Source organism: Cydia pomonella, chromosome 3 (genome assembly GCF_033807575.1).
Source record: "Cydia pomonella isolate Wapato2018A chromosome 3, ilCydPomo1, whole genome shotgun sequence".
Classification (NCBI taxonomy): domain Eukaryota; kingdom Metazoa; phylum Arthropoda; class Insecta; order Lepidoptera; family Tortricidae; genus Cydia; species Cydia pomonella.
The window spans coordinates 27,910,694-27,931,541 of NC_084705.1; the positions used below are offsets into that span (position 1 = coordinate 27,910,694).

General features: G+C 38.7%; 1 protein-coding gene and 1 long non-coding RNA gene across 3 annotated transcripts in view; one reads left to right on the plus strand and one right to left on the minus strand.

The window, feature by feature from the left end:
- LOC133516485 (uncharacterized) overlaps positions 1 to 20,848 on the plus strand; it is a 469,629-nt gene that overhangs the window by 59,919 nt on the left and 388,862 nt on the right. The gene's annotated exons all lie outside the window — the stretch shown is intronic.
- The window catches only part of LOC133516468 (plectin-like), a 92,947-nt gene that overhangs the window by 24,316 nt on the left and 47,783 nt on the right, over positions 1 to 20,848 (minus strand). For both annotated transcript variants that reach the window (XM_061849426.1, XM_061849427.1), the window contains exons 2-7: positions 15,282 to 15,431; positions 13,834 to 13,945; positions 11,190 to 11,245; positions 8,484 to 8,651; positions 7,086 to 7,232; positions 3,975 to 4,720 (exon numbers count right to left, since the gene is read on the minus strand). In XM_061849426.1, coding sequence (XP_061705410.1) covers positions 3,975 to 4,720; positions 7,086 to 7,232; positions 8,484 to 8,651; positions 11,190 to 11,245; positions 13,834 to 13,945; positions 15,282 to 15,431 — 1,379 coding nt within the window. The remainder of the gene's footprint in view (positions 1 to 3,974; positions 4,721 to 7,085; positions 7,233 to 8,483; positions 8,652 to 11,189; positions 11,246 to 13,833; positions 13,946 to 15,281; positions 15,432 to 20,848) is intronic.

The window sequence follows — 20,848 nt, forward strand, 5'->3', positions numbered from 1 at the left end:
CCTAAACCGTACGTCGTAGCGCAAAAATAACCACATTTTCGTTCCCTTTTGGACTCCCCGAAATGATATTTAGCAAACACAAAAAAGAAAAAAAAGAAAACGGACAAAAAAAGAAAAAAAAGCATGGTAGAATTTTTCTTATAGGTTATTTAGGTTAAATGCCAAGACGTGCCATAATTTGGCGTTTAAAAACAAAAGAACGTTGCCTTACAGGCCTAGGTGTGTAAGGTTGTATGAAATTCCTTTACATATCATCTTCACTCATCGCACCTGATATGTGGTATTTCCGGACCTAATTTGAAGTAAGTCATGTCAACATTTCATTACAAGTTTGAGAAAAATATTTTTATACAGTATTTTTTTGCTGAATACAATACACATCTTTATTGCGCACATAAACACGTAACTGGTGTGGATTGGTCTTAATCAATCAAGCCTTCTTTCTTTTTAACTTTTGGCGTTCTTGCACGCCAAGAAGGCCAAAAGTTGCCGCGAATAGGTAGTCGCGCCCTCTAGGCCACGAACGATTATGTTGTCAATTTAATCTTTAAGTTTTCATTTACGATTTATATTGGCTTTATCTATCTTCACATGTGGATAAAATCTACTCACTGACAGCTGATAATATATGATATTCACTATATACTGAACGCGTAGACATACTCATTGTATTAATACTCGCGAATACTTAATTTAAATGTAAATAATAACAGTTTCCGCTTTTGTATTCAAAGTTTCAAAAATCATTCATAATCGGTATGGGTATATACATACAATAACACTTTAATTACATAAACGGAACATGTACAATTCGGTATAAGTAGGTATAGGACTTTTAGAAGAGGATAGCGAAGTGTGAAGGCTCCATTATAGTTGAAATACTTACTGCATTTTTTTAATGAAATCATAACCGAATTATATAACTGGCATACTCTGTTTTTTTTTTTTTTTTTTTATTCTAAATGTTGAGGTCACACTTCACTAACGTCATAGGCCCTTCCTACCGCGAAAACAGAAATTCGCTAATTGCGGGAATCTTTCTCTTTTACTCTCACTAAGACGTACTTAGAGTGACAGAGAAAAATACCCGCAATTGACGAACTTCGACTTTCGCGGTTATAGCCCTGATTTGTCAGTATGGACGGTGCGACATCGGTACTGCTACCTGATTGAAACGGATCGCATGTGGGATGCGCCCCGCTCTCGCGCCAATCGGGTGGAAATACTACATGTCGCACCATTTTCGCACCCACAAGTCAGGACCTTACGGCAGTATGAAAAATCCGAACCCAAGGCGTAAGCATAAATTAAATAAGGCTTTGGCGGAGACAAATGCCTTACTAGTATTCGCTGTCGAGTGCTGGCTTAAACGGTGTGGTCCCACTATGATCAAATGCCTTGTTAAAACATTGAACTTGACCCTCTAGAGGGCTTAGGGTCATTCTACTCTCATTCCCCTGGAATCTCATTCCCCTGGCTATACTTATTCGCAAATTCCCAGGAGATTCCGCTTAGCTGTTTCGGTTGTAGATGGATCTTGGTACGAGTTACACGGTCACCAAAAATTTGATGCTAATGAAGCGGAATTCCCTGGGAATTTGCGAATATTTATGGCCAGGGGAATGAGATGTTTGTAGAATGACCCCTTATTGAACTGAAACCTGGGTGCTACGTATCTAGTTAACTCTTTGAACGCCAAGAATCCTATGGTACCCATAACGCCGTAATATGACGGCCTGTTAGTGTGCGTGATATTTTTGGATAGGATGCATGGCGACCAAAGGGTAATATATGATAGTTAAATAAGCGAACATATGTTAGTATTTTCACATTATAGTAGGTGAGCTTTTTCAATAAAACATATTGAAGACCTGATTCTCACAGATCCTGGTGTTTTTGGGTTCTTTCAACTCGGAATCACCATATTTAAACTTAATGGGTATAAAAATGTCCCAAAAATTTGTATGGGCATTGTAGATTCAACAACATCACGCTCATACAAGTGAAAAAAAATCACACTAAATCGTGTTCGTGACGTATTTGTTATGGTATGATGGAAAATGTTAACGATACTGAATAGAATGAGCCCAAAAAAGTCCAGATTTGTAAGAATCAGGTTTTTAATATCGATTTTAGAAAACGCCCAGATATGTAGCAAAACGTATCTTTAAAGGTGGAAATCGCTTATTTAACTACAATTTTGCAATTGTGTTTTTGATTAGTAGGTAATGGGGTCAACTTACTTTCCCTAATAACGTATTAACCTATGAAATTGATACGCTAATATAAAGAAGAAATAGCGAAAAAAGCAATAATATTTTTATAGTTTATCGAAAATATAGGTAAGGTTTTTGTAGCTATTATATTCGCTACCAACTACTCAGTATCATTTACTACTAACTGAACTCCGAAAACTCTTTATGCCGTCGTGAGTTGTCGTGGCTACAGAGCCAATAACGCTTATACATATGTGTTATAGCGTGAGTATGAACGAACCTCATTATTGGATTAACAAAAAGCAGTCAATAGGTTAAAAATCTTTTTCGTATAGGTACGTGTATTTAAACGTTTGATAATAGGATTAATGTAATAAGCAACTAAATTCCTATTCTGTATATATGGCCGATAGGTATCGGGGACATTCGCGGTGAACCACCGGGGGAAAATCTTTTAAACGTCTTGTATGCGGTGAGGCGATAACACAAAAGTGATGACCAATAGTATGGCACTTAAAAAGAAGTATGTGTCAAAAAAAAGGTTAGCTCAGGTAAAGTTTATTGTCGTCCATAGTCTTTGTGACGGCCGGCATTTGCAAACTAAGATAAGGAATCCTAAATGCATCTTAATCAATATAATTATATCTTTATGGGTAATAACAAGTAAGAAACTGTCCTTACTACCTATTTTTATCTCATTACCTGCTTTTACATTACGATAAACAATTCTAAATGCATCGTAATTGGTTAACTCTATGGGAGGCGGAGTTTAGTTCGTTCGTAAGGATCAAGGAAAAAAAAATCTGAACTGGTTCACCGCGAATGTTCCCGATTGTATATAATATACCAATCTACTTCTATTACTAACATTATTATAGTTATCCTAATCCGACCATGAAATGAATTTATGAAAGTCTAAATATAGGAATAAATCACATATTTGTGAGCAAACCATGGGCGTAGTTTTAAAAACAAGTGTGAACCCAAAATTAAACAAAAGTTTCCAATAAAGGTAAAAGCTCGACGGAGGCGCAGTTTGCACTCCATTACTCGTGCTGTAGGTGACATGAATTCCGGTATTCCCACAGGGGAAAACCGGCTATTAGTCACGAAAACCTACACCCCTATACGATGCTACTATTTGACGGTTTATTTGAGAATAGTCGGGTTGCGTTTAGGTAAACAACGTTTTAACACTGCTAACGACGTCGCGATTGATTCACGTATAATTTACCTTCAAATTAAATTTGAAAGTTCCGTAATATCCTAAAACAGCGTTTTCACTTAGTGTTCTGAACAGGTCTAAGCGAGCAATCGTTTTTCCGTTCGGTTAATGGAAACATTGCTCCAATAGTGAATGGGAAGAGCAAACATTTGTTCAAAACTAAATGTTTGCTCAGAACATTATGGCTATGGACTACTGAGTTTGAAAAAGCGACTAACTAGTTTCTTTTCTGTCAGATTAAAAAACAAAATTACATATGACCGAACTTCTAACGCTTAAACCCATGTCTTATCTTAAAATTCCAGAATGTCGTAATTACAGCCCATTATTCTTAACAATAGTAATGTTACTGTCTTATATTTAGAAAATGAACACATTTGCTGAAATGAGCCCCCGCAAAACCGCCCATTTTCTCTACATACACGAACTAAATATTAATGTTGTTCTACGCATAAAGTAAGACGTGGAACGCTCAACGTAATAGCCTATCTTTAAAAAACGGCACGCAAAATTTTAACACGAATTGAACTTACCGGTCATATTCTTCTTTTAGGCTGTCCTGTTCCGTTTGTGCATTTTCCAGCTTGGCCTTAAGGCGGTACACCTCACCCTGACTCTTCTCGAGCTTGTCTTGGAGCCCAGAGGCCTCGGAATGCGCTCTCTCAGCGTCTGCTTGTGTCACCCTCAGCTCTGCAAGAGTACGCCTCAACTCTGCGGCGTTCTTATCCGCCTTCTCTTGCACTCTGTCCAGCTCCTGGGACGTTGTTAACGTGCTTCTGCCGAATGTAGTCTGCGAGCGTTCGAGTTCGTGTTTAAGTCGTTCATTTTCAAGCTCAAGTCTAGCTAGGCGTTGCTTTGCTGCTTCCCAGTCAGCCCCAGACCTTCCCACCTCACTGGCCGCTTTGTCAAGCTCCGCTTTAGATTTTCCTAGCTCCGACTGAGAGCTTTCTAATTTAGCTTCAAGTCTGTCCTTCTCGGCTTGGGCTCTCTCGAGTCTTGCTCCTAACTTTTCGACTTCACTTTCAAGAGCGTGGAGTTTCATCTTGTAATCTGCTATCTCTCTCTCGTGGAGCTCTCGCTCCTCGTTCTTCTCGTGTTCCGCCCTGTCTCGTTGTTCGCGGAGTTGTTGGATTTGTTTCTCTTTGTCTCCTATGACTTCTTCGAGCGACGAGAGGGCGCCTTCAGAGGAGCAGTGATGAGCTTGCATGGCATTGAGCCTAGCTCTAGCCATGTCTACTTGATTATCTTTTTCTTTCAGCAAGTCTTCAAGGTTTTCGATCTGAAAACATATGGTATATGAAATTGGTGTCGACGTTTGATGTTCAACGTAATAGCCAATGAGTATAAGCACTTCTTCGGCCTTTGATGTGCCCCTTATTGAAAATTAATCCTATATGAATAATATTTATTGGAAACTAATACTTCATTGGAAAACATAAATACACAGAAAACAGAAATAACATAAAGTAACATACCTTTAAATAAAAACAAGCACAGGACTTCACAGGATACAAAACTAAAAAGCTAACGTAAAAAGGAAATCTAGCATTAAAACAAAAATATTGCTTAGTATATACCGGAAATACGTTTAAAGAGATAAGCTTTATAAAGAATCGTTAAATTGGATGAAGTGCTTTCGTACTTTATAGGATTTTGTAAAAGACTTCTCAAGATTGGTATTGTCTTATGGAAATAAAGAATCTCTGTCTATATTGATCATAAGGAAAAGTTTTATGAATCGACATAATAGCTGGAGTATAAAATCCGGCTGCAATGTCAAAATCACGATTTCGTTAAAATATTTGCACAATATAGCTTTGAAAAGATGTTGGGAATGTTTAATTTTACGTTTAAACGTGTTTTGGATTCTGTCCAAGCAAGAGGTTTTCACAAATATTATCTTTCTCTTCTTTAGGTATCTTCGTTCAAAAAATGTGTTATTAATTGGTCCAAAATTGCTAAGAATTTACTAATGTTTTTCGTCTTAGTCTGGTCTTTAATATCTATAACATAATGCTATAGCGTAAATACGCTTAGAGTAAACTCGACAATATTATTTGGCATCGAAATTTGACTTTAAACATGTTGTGTATTGCTAATGAGGCAGTATTTTATCGCGCGGGTAAACACCGTGAAAGTTGATGTGAACTGAAAGTCTCCAGGGCTCGCGTGATGTATCGATAACGCACTGCGGCACTGAGACGCTATATCATAGGGCTCTGCGGGCCTATTGTGGCTGTGTTTATCGGTTGTCGCTGTGGATAAGATACTCGGGCATGTCATAATGTAATGTTATTTGCAGCGTAAACCAGGTAATTTTTTTAACACGTATCTGTCTATGTGATATTCTCTATTACCTTAAATGTTTCTACACCCATAGATGTTAATGCTTTAAATCGATAAAAGTGATAGAGATAAGTATTAAGTACATATAGAAAAAATTGGCCGTTAACCAACATGATGTCTATTTGACCATTTATTAAAAGCTTCGTTTAAACACTATCAAATCGGTTATATATACTGGTTTTCGGCATGGTTATCAAAATGTCTATTCAATTTAGGATTTCAATTGAAATATAACTTCGTTTGAGCGCTCTCACCCTGTGACCCCGTAGAGGGTAACCGCCCTAATGAAACATTAATCAAGGTCCGCTGACTGCGGCCGTACATTGCATAAGCATAATGCATATCGTTACTGCAACATCGTTTGATGTCACCCGCCCGACACGGAGCATAGTATGCATATGGCGTCTGCTAGGCGGCGACCAGCGATTAGCGATAAGTGTGTTTTTATCGCTGGCGAGTTTTTTTATTGCTTGTGTATGGTCAAGTGATCAATAATTTTACTATATATATATCTATTTTATTCACATGGGGTCTAGATCTACATATGTTTCTTGCGTAAAGTTATAGTGTCTAGAATGTATCTATATGATTAAATAATTCAATTATTAGTTCCATTATTTAAAGTTATATTTTGTCTTTAGTTTTGTTGTCGTGGTTTATACCGAAATAACACTAATATAATAAATAGTTAGCTACTTAAAATAATGTTTATTCAATATGTTCAAGCATTTCCTTAAAGAAAAAACAAATTAAATATTTCTAAAACCTAAATACCGGGTAAAAAATAACTAATAATTGTATGTGAGGTAAGGATATCAATATACAAAATACATATGACATCTTATTTTCATTTTCAATGCAGCTCACCAACCAAACACCCGCCACCATCCTTCGTAACACCAATCACAGTCATACTCGTATCAGTCTTCAATTATTACAGTCATTGCTGGCTAGGATTTTATTTTGTGCACATTTAATAATACGAATCCAGAATAATATTGAGCTCAAAATGTATAACGCCTGGCTGGCTCATACCGCATGAAAACATCTAGAACTTCATTGGCAATAAAATCACCAACTCACCTCTTTTTCAGCGATGTTATTTGCTCACTCTTATCAAAGTTCTTTTATATTCACCCAATCACAAGACTCAAAACATTCGCATTCCACAATCAGACTTCACATTGATTAGAGTTATTTACCTTTCTTAATCTATTACTTTGAGATCCTTCATCACATTACTTCACCACACCATCATCTTTTCCATTCGCACCCTTATTACAACAGCACCAAAGTACCTTTCGCTGCAGCACGTTAATCTTTCTATCCTTGATCTCGGAGTGGTCACGTAATTCTGCCAACTCGTGCGCGGCGGCCAAAGCTGCTGCGGTCTTCTTTTCCACCAGGCGGCTCTTCTCGTCTAGGCGCGCCTTTAGCTCCTCTACCTGAGAACACATTAATGGTTAACTGAACATAAGAGACGAAAGAAGTATCAGGGAGACCTCACACTAACGTCTTCCGAGCGTTGGTGCAACTGTGCAGAGTTGACTAGACGCCGACGCTTAAAATACGATAGTGTGGGGTCTCTCTCTCTAATGATCCCCAGGCCAAAAGTAAGGAAAACACTACTAAGTATGAACCCATGTAATCTAGCCTTTCAATAGAACACTTATTCGTGGTACTTAATTGCATACCAGCAATTTGATTGGATGTTTGTTTTTGCCAAGGCAAAGCAAATGCATATTACGTTAGAACGATGTTCCCTCTAATCATTCTAGAAAGTTTGATAATTTTTGTCGGTCGGTCACCTAATGTTTATTGTATCGCCGTATTTGTATGTTAAACTTGTGGCAGATAAGTGCACAGGCGGATGGACGGATCGTACAAGTACAATTTTCAAACTTATATGACCGACATCACATGAATGAATATAAATTAGTTCATTATGTTCCCATGCGCTACAAAGTCCGCCCAACATTTTGTCAATACAGCAATCATTGAAAGCCTAGGCTAAATTACATTTCTCCAAATTTTCAAAGACTCGCCACTATTCTGCAAGGCGTGACCTAACCTAACTTGACCTAATCTTTATAAAACTAAATTCTGTTAAGGACTTCATTATATTCTTAAACTACATAACTAATACTATTTGAGCGAAATACTTCATTCATGCAAATATATGACCCCTCCTTTAGGACAGATTACTTTAAAGTCTCAAAATATATGTTCTTATCTATTGACACTGCAACACATCAGTTGCTTAGGAACAATTTGCGGTGCGGGTCAACTTTTGCCTTCTACCACATTAAAACTCGGAAGAAGAATTGGAGTAAAAAGCTTGGAAAAAGCCCCATTTTCGGGCCCGTTTGAATTAAAGTTTCTCGCTCATTTCTTACGACTTGGCCGTGACACATTTGGTACACACTTGCAGTGCTTAAAACTAGGAGAAGAACTAGAAAAACTGACTGTAAACTCATTTCGACACGCTAAAGGTAATTTTTCGCTTCATATTGTTTAAACAGAAATGTTATGATAATGTGTAGTGATATTTATTTCGGATTGTAGATTGGTGACACCAGTTCTGCTAGCCCTTGTAAATTAAATAAATTTTGAATAGGTATTGTTCCGTGTATCCAATCCAAAATAAAGTGGCAGTAGTGTAGGCCTCGCCGTAAGCTAAAGTTCAACATTCTCACGTCAGTCTGCAACATGCTGTAGTGCTCCTCCTTCGCGCACAGCGACTCTTTGAGCACGGCGATGTGGCGCTGGTAGTCCTGGTGCTGCTCCTCCAGCGCCTTCATCTTCGCCGCCATCGCCAGTATCTCCTGGTCTCGCCGCTGGATCTCCAGCCGGAACTCATCCAACTAGTTGATCATCCACCCCAAATTCGTCATAGAATCCGTCAACAACATTAGTACAAACGACAAAGAATAAAAAGTTCTATCTACTGAGGCAAAAGTGATGGCAGAAATGATACTGATGTTTAATCTACTAATACTGATTCAGAAACGGTTAGTGATGTTAGATCGATGGTAAGCGGCGCAAGCTTCACGCGCGCGTGGAAGACTCGGATTAATATTAAGTACCTCATACGCTCGTATCGACATGCATTACACTTTAACTCTAAGACTGTAAATTTAAAATCGCACCGGTCACTCGATTAGGAAGTAGGACGGCTGGAAAACTTTCTATTCTAAAGTACAAATGGAATCGCATGACGGTAGAAAGCTTTCCAGGTCCACAGGCTCAGGCCTGGAGGTAGATGCTCGGGCGCCTACGTTGTGATACATTTATCTACCGTGAGACACGATGACATGATCTACATGAGATGTCGGGTCGTGAGAGGTTCTATGCGGGTGGCTGGGACCAAGCGACGATGAGGCTCCAACACCGAAAGCACAACATGATCAAATGATAATCTCAGGGATCGCACAGAACATTTACTCGAAGGTCTCATTCGATGCATTCGACCACAACAGTCTTTATTATTAATAACAGTCTTTCACTAAATTGCCAAATTTGGTGTCAACGTAATCGATCTCACATTTCGCCTAACCATACATTACGTACATCTAAAATATCAATATCGCATCTAAGGCCCTAGTCTTAACAAAAATAATTTTAATCGATTAGATTTTATTCAAGAATATAATTCGTCTTATTTTAATAAAAATAGCTTTAACAACGAACAAGTCTTTACATAAAAATATAACGGTTCAACACAGTCGTCGGCGGCGACTCGGCTAAGTTCGTTAAAGCGAGAAATTGACACGTTTCGATCGCAGTCACAGCGTAGTGGCGCTATAGTAGGGCGAACGGCGCGCGAACGCCGACGCCGAGGAGGCGGCGCTGCCGAGGCGCGCACCCAGGCCGCCCAGCGCCGGCGTCGGCGCCAGGCGCAGGCGCGACGCCGGCACGGGCGCGGGCGGCGCGCTCGTGCGCCCGTCCTTCATCACGCGCACGTCGTTCAGCAGAAAACTTACTTGGCGCTTGAACGGAGGCTCGACTTTATCGTACAGCGAGGCGTGCGAGGGTGCGAGCGAGGGCGGCGGCGGCGAGCCGAGCGCGGCCAGCTCGCTCTCGAGCAGCGCGACCTGCCGCTCGAGGGTGGCGATGCGCGCCTCTTTGGTCTCGAGCACGGCGGTGAGCGTGGCGCCGGCGCTGCCGCCGGGCAGCCCGGCCGCCGCCAGCGCGCGTTCCAGCTGCACCTGCAGCGCCCGCAGCGTGTCCGCCGTCGCCTTGAGCTCCTGCCGGCAGCCGTAGACGGTCAGCCGCCGCCGCCGCGCTGCAAGGCTCCGCGGCCCGGTGGGGCTGCGCCGACCCGCCCGCGCGATCCTCGACGCAGCCCCAACGGTAGGCGGCTCGGACACATTTTATCGCTTCTAATAATGATTGCTCAAACTGAATGCCCAATCAAAATTACACGAGACGGTCTTCTAAGGTTCATGTGGCGGGAACAATGAGCTGCTAAACATGCAATGTCGTGGTTCAGTTGTGTTCGTGTCGCTTTCTTTTGTGTTATGGCCGAATTCATAGGTAATTTTTCTTATTTTGAAAACTGTTTTTGTATCGTCGAGGTGTCTGGACGGGGTCGTGTGCACGGGGACAAGCTGGACAGTGTCACAGAAAGGCTTTGAAACGTGGAGAGTGAAGAGAAAGCAAAGATTGAATGAAGCCACGGAGTGGACGAACTGAAAGGCGTCGCGACACATTGGCGAGTCAAAATGAATGAAATGAAACTATCAAGAGCAATTCTAACAGAAACTGTGACGTTGATAAAGGTATCACAAAATAAAACGCCCATGTGATTCAAATTACTAACGTACACAAATAAGAAAGCAGAGTGACGTGCATAATATACTTGGTAACTGACATACGGTATAGATTCTTAAAGTTAAAGAGCAAGCTTCCCAAGGTACTGAAGAGGAACGAACTAAAGAACTGTATTCACGGCATCCATCCAATGATTGAAAAAGTCTTTGATTTAAAATTATGATTTAACTATCACTTAACGTCAATTTGTTTTCTTTTTCGATATTTGAAGGACGCATCCCTACCGCTCGGCCAGGACTTTAAGGGAGAAGGTGTCAGTAACAGCGGTTATACCTTAATTTCCCATCGACACTGTTATACTCATAAAGCGTCTATAGAAATAGTGATATATTCCTATACATATATAGTGACGCTATACTTAGCACACAATGCCAGCGGAAGATTAAAGACAGTGTATTTTGTCATACGTGGATTTTTACTGATCAACGCAACGTCCCTCGTTAAAGCGTCGTCACTGACGCCATCTTCCGAAGTCCATGCCGAGCGGTACTCCTAGCACGAGATTTTCCAGACATTGGCATTGGAAAGCTTACGAAGGCATGCTACATTGAGAAGGCTCGGATAATTACCTGCTTCTGTGCCATAGCCTGCATCTGTTGGAACATCTGCCGCTCTTCCTCTTTACCTGAAAGTTGGAAGCGGGTTATATGCAGCTCTGGAAAGTAGACTAGGGCGAAAAGCAAGAAAGGCAACAGATAACAGCGCCTTTTAAGTAATTTGGTTACGTACTTAGTAATTTACATCAAAATGTAAGTAAGTGAAAGCTAAATAGGTATATAGACAGGTAGCCAGGTTCTGTATATGCTTCTTCTTAACAAATCGTTACAGTATTGAAGGACCTTCGAATCCGTTAAACATCTACTAGAGCTTTATTTGCAATTCCATACTTAATATTTGCATACCATAATATTCGCCCCCGCCTCTTGAGCATTATTGGAACAAGTCCAACGACTTTTAAATATTTCCGTGCCAACAATTGCATTAGTTATTCTCTTTTCTTGGGTTTCTTCATTCAGGGAATGGTCTATAGAATGACTACATACCAGTGTGTGTAAATAAGAGCTACGTGACAAGCATATGTGTGTGTTCTGTGTAATATGTGCATTGATCATGAATTCAGTGACATATCAAATAGAAACTACTGGGAAACTAGCTCGTTAAACATCGAGCTAGAACTGAGATTGTGGTCCTTTCTCTACAGGTGTACGAAAGTACGCGTATAATGTCAGGTTAGCCGTGTCGACGATTTAAATTTAGGCAATCTATCTATTGTATTTTATTTATTGTGAGTTTCTTTAACCAAGTTTACAATGATGTAATAGATTAATAGATGCAAAGTGCATGTGAATTAAATTAGCTTACACTTTAAGGAAAAAATGTGTAAAATATCTTGATCAAATAATCATGGTGCGGTGACTGTGGTGTCACTCAATATAATTGTTTGTATACTATTTGGGCTATTAGGATTTATATTTAAATTAAGTTTTTTAGAGACCATCGCTAAGTACTATACGAGTGGTTTGCTTCTTAAATTTATGATACATTTATATATAAACACCCAAAACTAAGTATAGCATCTACACAGAAATATCTAAGGCCTATAAATCATATTTACGAATACTAGTTCAAGACTTCGTGCGTTTTTGTAAGGACTTAGGTAAATCTAAAGTCCAGATTCTCAGGGGAGTTCTAATCTATGCGTTGCCATTTAGACACGTGCAACACTCAAGCACAGACTGGCAGAATAACAACTTCATACAACAGTCTTAGAGATTCCACTACCATATGCGCGTATCATTTACATGGCGACCCCGTTACGTATTAGGACCATCATATTTAAAGTTGTGCACTACGCTTCCTGTTTTTTTTTGTGTTATTTGTACCGTGATTCTACGACCTATTTCCATCCTAATTAGGTTAAAAAAAGTGTTCTTCCATTTCTAAAAAAATTCGGTCTTTCAGAACAGAATGGAAATGAAAATCGAGACACAATTTTGTTCACCTATTAGGGTAGAAAGAGCTCGTGATTAAGTAACTTAAAAATTCCCGAATTTGTAAAAAGTAAAATGTGCAACTTTTTAAATTAAATAGCCCGTCTACAGGATATGGGTTAACTGCGCACGTAAGGTAGTTGTGAGATGCTAAGGAGTAGAGATGCAACGGATAGTGGTTTGGCCAGATATCGAATACCGGATACCCGGCCTTCGGGGCTACCGAAAATCTGGTATCCAGCCGCCGAATATACGGCTAATTAGATCGGGAATTTAGATCGCGCGCGTGCGCTTAGTTTGATGCAGGTTGCAACTTATTTCTACTTAGTTACGACAGTCATTGCTAGAAAAGTAAACTAATGGCCCGATTCGAAGAATGATTAAGACTCGTTTAAGATCTTGGAAAGATCGATTAACTAAACGACATGTCAAAATTGACGTTTATTTCGATTCCGCTGTGATCCCAATAGGGACCATGGGCGTTGGAGGGTCTGCCATCTTGTGACCTTAATCGGAATCTTAAACATGTTCATTTACACGTCACATGTTTTCTTGTGCATAGTAGGTTCTGCCATATTGTGGGCTACATTGGAACAATAAACATCACGTTCACGCCTCGCGCGGCTCGCGCCAAAAATCTGACGGCTCCTGTGCTGCCTCCTACAGTTCATGCACGCTCCCTATAAGATCTATCTACGATATTTCTAACGTCAAATTGACATTGGGTGCCCGAATCGAGCTGCTTCTGTCAATTATACGACATACAAACGATATCTAAATGAGATCTTATCTAGACCAGAACTTATCGTTATAGTATCTCATTCTTCGAATCGTGCCGTAAATTCTCACACAGTGGGCATTGAATATAGCGATACATTACAGTCTTCGTCGTAAGTATTTAAATGATTTCGTTGCAAATGCTTAGTTAATTAATTTTGCTTTGTTACTTATAAGGTGTTTGAGCGTTTAGTGCATATGTTAGTCATAAATATCGAGCTCAATTTCTATCCGGTATCCGGCCGGATACTACGCAACAATCTGGTATCCGGCTGGATACTACGCAACTATCTGGTATCCGGCCAGATACGGATTAATGACCGGATAACCGTTGCATCACCACTCAGGAGTTTTATGAAGCTGTTCTTCTCTATTTAGTCCTGTGACACAAGGATACAGGCCTGTGCTATGTGCTACTCATTCTTTAGTAAACAAGGTCGTGTACCGTGTAAGAACGTACCCATCCCCTTGTTCTGCAGCATTTCTAGAAGCTTCTTGATGCTTTCGTCTCGCGCTTGCAACGTCTGCTTCTGCGTTTCGATCCTTAGCTCGAGTTCCTGTTGAAGAATATATTTAAAATAAGTTTTTAGTAAAAAAAAACATAAGTTTGCTTTTATCGATGAATGTACTTTTCTTTCAACGGGCAGCTAATTCTTATCGAGACAATAGGGTTGTTTCCAATTTTTTGAAACGCTTGTATTACTTTCTATATTAACTAAAAGTTGCCCTAAAATTCAACTTTTACACTAAAAACGGCTTTAAATATGTTAAATTTACAAAATATATTTTGACAGAGGCTTTCGCGCCCAAAACGCTCTTTGAAAATTGTGTGACGTCACAGTTTACGGTTTGACACATAACTACATACACACGTAGAAGATACGAACTGTCAACTGACATTTGTCATTTGTTGTTTATCGCCTAACTGTCAACAGTGTCAATCCGAGGACGTGTCTGGACGAGAACTGTCAACAGTGACGTTTCGAGTTTGGTCACGTGACGTGTGCCAAAAGATATTTTAAATTCAATATTTACAAAAATATGGTCATTACAGGTCCACTAAAAGTAGTTTAACGTGTTCTTATAATCCAAAAGAATTTATTGGAATACAATTCTGCCCTAAGATTTGTAGATGGAAACAACCCTATTCTAACAAAAGCAACAATATTTGGTTGCGTTGTTTTATCACAGCGTTCCTATGGTCACCTCCTGTGTCCATCGTCAGATCAGCTCGATGGTACCATAATATTGTAGTCATCCAACTTACATAGTATGTATGTGAAGTTTGAGCTATATTATATAATGGGAAGTGGGTCTAATTTAGCTTGCGGGGTATCTTGTAAGCTAAATTAGAAACATACAAATATACTAAACATCGAAAGTTAAGCTTGTAATTATTTTTTCCTCTCAATGAAAAGTTTTATGGAAAATAAGAATTGGAACAGGTGAAGTTCAGATGATTCACTCCGGTGGATAAACTAGATATTTTTTCATTTTTTTTATATGTGTCATTTACTATCCAAAGAGGCTACAAGAGGCTTCGGATGACTTCTAAGCTTATGGACAGTTGTCGCAGATAATATCCGAGAAGTATTTCTATTCGTCTCGCTCAACTTAATGGTATCCTGTCTCACTCTGCAGGTGCTCGTTCTCCGCGGACAGCGCTTCCAGCTGTTGTTGTAGTTCGGGCGCGGGCTAACGTATGTAAACTCAGAGCTGTTCAACACTAGTCGTCTCGCTCACTTTAATGGTATCATTGGTATTTCTCATTATCGCTATCTCCCTCCGCAGGTGCTCGTTCTCAGCGAACAGCGCTTCCAGCTGTTATTGTAGATCGGGCGCGGGCTTACGCATGTAAAGTCAGAGCTGTACATCATAAGTCGTCTCGCTCACCTTAATGGTATCCCTCAATATCGCTATCTCCCTCTGCAGGTGCTCGTTCTCGGCGAACAGTGCTTCCAGCTGCTGTTGTAGTTCGGGCGCGGGCTGGCGCATGCGTAGTCGGAGTTCCTCTTCTAGTTGGCGGACTAGCATGGCTTGTTTCTGGAAATTAATTTAGAATTTAATACATGGACAAGCAACAAGATATATGGGACTTGTTTAATTGCTAAAATGAATTGAGCCAAATGTGGAGAAGACCGTCTATCAGGTAACACTGTCTACATGCTCTTTCGTCGTCGCTTCTAACTCTTGCGTTCGTACATTTACTCCACTAGAAGGTCAGTAGAGCAGAAAGAGCGAAACTATTCGTTTCTGTCTGTGTCTGAGCAGAGGTGTATTTTAATATTTGACGCCTTGGGCCAGTGGGCCTGGGCCGTCCCATGTAATGCATGCATTTTTGTCTCGGCGTCTTCTAGAAAAGTGGGGCCTGCGCCGCCCTTTGCAGCTTGCCGCCCCGGGCCGAGGCCTAGGGTAAAAACGCCCCGTGTGTGAGTGAAGTAGGTATACAAATACGAGAGTTCTTACCCTGTCAGCCTATAACCACTTATAACGGTTTTCCCAACCAAAAAATGTATGTATCGGTCTTCCCTACTTTGACTTCAAAACTTGACAATATAAACAGGTAACACAAAACATGGCGCTGTACTACTCCATCTATATATTTATTAGGTACATATTTTTATACTATTAGATCGTGACGAACGTGTCATTCACGTAGACGCGTCCTGACTCGTATTTTCATGGTATTAAAAGTTAGATTTGATTGAAAAATCTGCGCGTAATCGTAGATGACACAAACTATACTTAATAGGTATTTTTTCTACTCTTAATAACTGCATGTTGTGTCAAAAACAACAAATTTGCCGGGACCAAAATTGGCTAATTAATAAGCAGTGGATAAAACTATGAATATGGATTCAATGTTTTTATAGGTGGCCTAAACTAGATCTTTATTCACCTCTCACATTTGCGAATTGAATTTATGTAACAATATAAACCTTGACCGATGGATCAATTTGTTAGGTTTTTCTTTCAGTATTATTTAGATTACTCGGGGATCGGATTAAATTAAAATTTACTCAAAATATATACAGGATGATTCATGAGACGTGAGCAGGGCCAAGCCTACACAATCAGTAAATGTTGATGAATCGTTCACCATCATATTTAAGTAAAACAATCACGTTTTTATCTGTTATTTAACTTTTTGTTAAGGACAAATTTGATTATCTACAATCATGGACACCCAACAACACTTAATTAACAAAAATAAAACCTCTTTAACCGTTGTAACAGCAGTTTAAATATGAAGAAAATAAAATCTCGCACTTGAGTGAGATACGATTTTTCAAAAGTAACCAGACTCCGATGACATTCAATTTGTCATTTGTTATGGATGAAACAAAGAGGGTGACCATAAATGTCGTACTTAAAATAAATAAATAAATTTCGAACAGTAAAAATTAAATTAACGTTAATCTCACAAATACAGCAGGCCGCGTAGCCAACGTGCATATCGTTCACGCTCCGTGGCGAACGAAACGCAACTGTCACAGTCGCACTAATATGTAAGAGTGATAGAGAGAGATAGCTACGATACGCTACAGAGCGTTAACGATTGTAACGTTGGCTACGCGGCCTGGTACGAAACAGTTGCTTATAACTTACTGAATACGCAGGCTTGATCCTGCTCATGTCTCCTGAATCATTCTGTATATAGTATATATAGAGCCATTTGCAGGTAAAAAGTAAGAACAAATCAATACATACATTATAGTTCTTAATTAACCTTATCTTTGGCTGTATGTTACCGGAGTAACTAGCTTTTTTATGTAACTATATTTTTCAAACCGAATCTGGCTGCCAAGTGACAGCATAGCCTAGTGTGGGGCCGCAAGATATCTTTTAAATATTAATATTTGTTTTTCGTTTAAATAATCAATTCTTATTCTAGACAGTAGACCAAATAGGAAAAAAAACGTATTCGAAAATAGAATCAACATTCAAAAAATAGAATTCCATTTTTGTACAAAATATAGCACCGATATGACTTTCTCTTTAAGGAACCTAATATTGTGAGACAACATCGATAGGGCAAAGATTGATGTCCACCATTAGCCGAGGAGGCATTCGAACTTTCTCAATCTTTTTATGTTGAGTCTGTGCATCTCGCTCGCTTTTATTTAACAGTGTGAATGGCATATACTTAGGTCATAAATTCTGTCACAAAGGTTTTCTGACTGATAAAATGTAAGTAATACAAACTTTTAATTTAAAAAAAATTGCCATGATTTGAAAGCTGGTTGTATACTGATTAAAACGTAATTCGTTTAAAATTTAGATCGTGTCTTTATTTACTATATGCTTGTTTACTTTGGGATTGTCGTTAAGCGCGAATACGCGGCTGGATTGTGAAAAATTATACTTTACAAAAGGAGTAAAAATCTGCTCCAATCATGAGCCGAGCACGCGAAATATTGATTTCAATGGAGTGAAATACCAAAAGTAATACGAAATCAAGTTGAGATATTTAAGGTTTGAATGCCATTCCAGGGTAAGTGCCATTTGTATCGCATTAGGCCCGGTACACTACTGGCAGGAAAAATATACTTTTAAGAGGCAACAGGAGTGGTCATTTCTCCATACAAACGTACTCGACTGTTTCCTCCGTGGTTTTTGAATCTAGAGTAATGATTTTTCAGCACAGATCATTATTATTAATATCTGTGTCAGACTGTTTTGATTTTTTTGATATTTTTGTTATTTAAGGCACTAGTGCACTTCAAATATTCGCAAAAACGACCTAATTTACTATGCCGCAAAGAGAAACATGGTATTCAAACTGACATCAAGTAGTCTAAAAAGCAAAACAGACCGACACAGATAAATTAATAACCATTTAGATTTTAAAATTTCGTTACATTTGGTTAAGTTTTGGAGGAGGAAACAGTCGAGTACAAAACGTCGTTTTACAAGATTTTTAATACGCAGGATTTTTCGCCTAACCTAGCGTTCTCCTTATCGCACTAGTTTTAGGAGCTGCTTCGTCGGCGAGACGGATATATTCACCTAAAATATTTAAATCTCGGCTCCTGTATCCCCTTAAAAGTCCTTATTGGTTTGATTTTTGTAAGCAGTAAGTAGGGGGTACTGTAACCATTATGCAGACAATAGGGACTTTCGAGAAAGAGAGCCCTTCCGAAGGCCTAAGAAGGATAAAGGCTTATTAAAAAAATGAGTCCTAAAAAACTTAAGTAAGAAGAGTATTTAAGAGAACAAATGATCGTTTTTTTTGTATAATGATATGTAGTTTCATCTATTATTTCTATTTTGGTATTGATATATTTACAATGTACCTACTTCAGGTTGGAAATTAATGAACTATCAAAAACAGTTTCATATAAAATGATGCCAAAACGAAACCATAAGAATCGCATTGTCAAAAAGTTATCAGATCTCATGTAGAGCCAAGCTTTTAACTCTAGCCCTAACTTCACAAACTCTACACCTTAGTCAAATTATGTGGCTTGGCCGTTTCGTTGCTACAAGAACTATAGTTGTGTGTTTGACTCTCGTACTCGTAACAATTTTGATCAAATCGCGCTTATAACATAATATATTCTATAATATAATTAAAACACTTAAAAAAATTACAAGATTACAATTAATATATCATTTTTGTGTATATATTTTACAAACAATAAGGTTGATTATCATTATTACCTCCGTGTTACATCTGCGAAATGTACTGGGGAGACGTACTGAACGCAATGAAGTGCCGGTATTTCAATGAGGTGTGGAATCATTTTGTTGGAGATGTCTACTCTAGTGCAAAGTTAGATTAGACGGACTCTAGATCATATCAATAAAAGTGGGCCACACGTTGCATGTGACAGATGGTGAGATCGATTTTTAAAATAAAATAAACTCACTATGAACTCAATTCCTAGTTTGAACGAACTTTCAGCGTTGTGAGAGCCATTGAGGTATAGTACTAGAGTCAGCATCTCTAACAAAATTTTTCCGCACCTTTACTGGTAAGATGCCACGCGTGTCAAAAAAATGCCTTTGTGCGTTATAATAAAAGCAATATGCCTAATAACAATCCAATGCGAAAAAACTCTTGTTTTTAACTCGTTTAGATTATTTTGAAACATCACTTTAAACACTCGCGGTGGTACGCCATTTTCTTTAGCGCATAGATTAAATTTCGCAGAGGTAACACGTAGGTATTAATGATTACCTATCTTATTGTTTGCAGAATATATACATAATAATGATATATTTCTCTTTATCTCGTAATTTTTGTAGTGTTTTTCTTATATTTAAAGAGTATATTATGCTATAAGCGCGATTTGATCAAAATTGCTACGAGTACGAAAGTCAAATAGAAATTTTTTATGACTATTTTTATAAATTTTAATATCGTCCGTGTCACATATGTAAAACAATTTCAATACACTTGTAAGGAAATAAATACATTTTATCTAGATTGTTTACAGTGCGTATGTAGGCAGAAAATGAACAGTTTTCATAACAGTTTCGCCTCTGGCTAGCTACACAGCTATGCCTATTCTTTAGTTTAGTGACAGACGTCAAACGCTGAAAATGGCGGACACAATTTGTTCTCGATAGCCTGTCTAGTATATTTATGTCAGTGGTGAGAGCTCCGATTTCCTAGGGTAGCGGTGTCGTTATAAAGAGGCCGCCTCCATACAAAATAATACGGCTACATATGGATGACTAGTATTGCCAAATTAATTGGACTCATTTAGTGATACTGTTCAGTATAACTATTTGGATTTTTTTGTCCGTTCTGTTATATCAGTGCCCCTAGTGTAAATATTTTCGACAGCGAAACGTGACGTACGCGTTTGCGTTAAGTGTCATTTTGTATGAGATTTTTGACTTTCCAAAACGTCCCGCTTGGCGCGCTGTTCAAAAACCCATACAAAATGAGACTTAACGCAAACGCGTATTTCGAAATCGAAATTATTTACACTAGGGGTACAGAACCCCTAGTGTAAATAAAATCTATTTCGAAACGTGACGTACGCGTTTGCGTTTAGTCTCATTTTGTATTGGATTTAGAAAGAGCGCGCCAAGCGGGACGTTTTGGAAACTCAAAATCCTATACAAAATGAGACTTAACGCAAACGCGTTCGTCACGTTATGATGTCGATCAAATGTACACTAGGGGTACTGTTATATCGTACCTATAACTATTTTTTTCATTGTGAAAACCTCAACGCATTACGCTCGTATAAGATTCAAAATGAAGTTAGCTTCGAATTCTATGACGTCACTACATGGCTGACAGCGTTTTTGAATTGAACTCTTCAATATATAAAAAAAAAACACAAAGTTTTAGTCAAAAATATGTAGCAATCATACTCTTTCAATACCCGAAATCTATAAATATTTGTTTCTTATGTTATATTCTACAGGAAATAACCATTTATTGTGCCAAATTTGATATTAATCTAGTAGCCTTTTCCATAAGGCTGTTCAAAATTTAT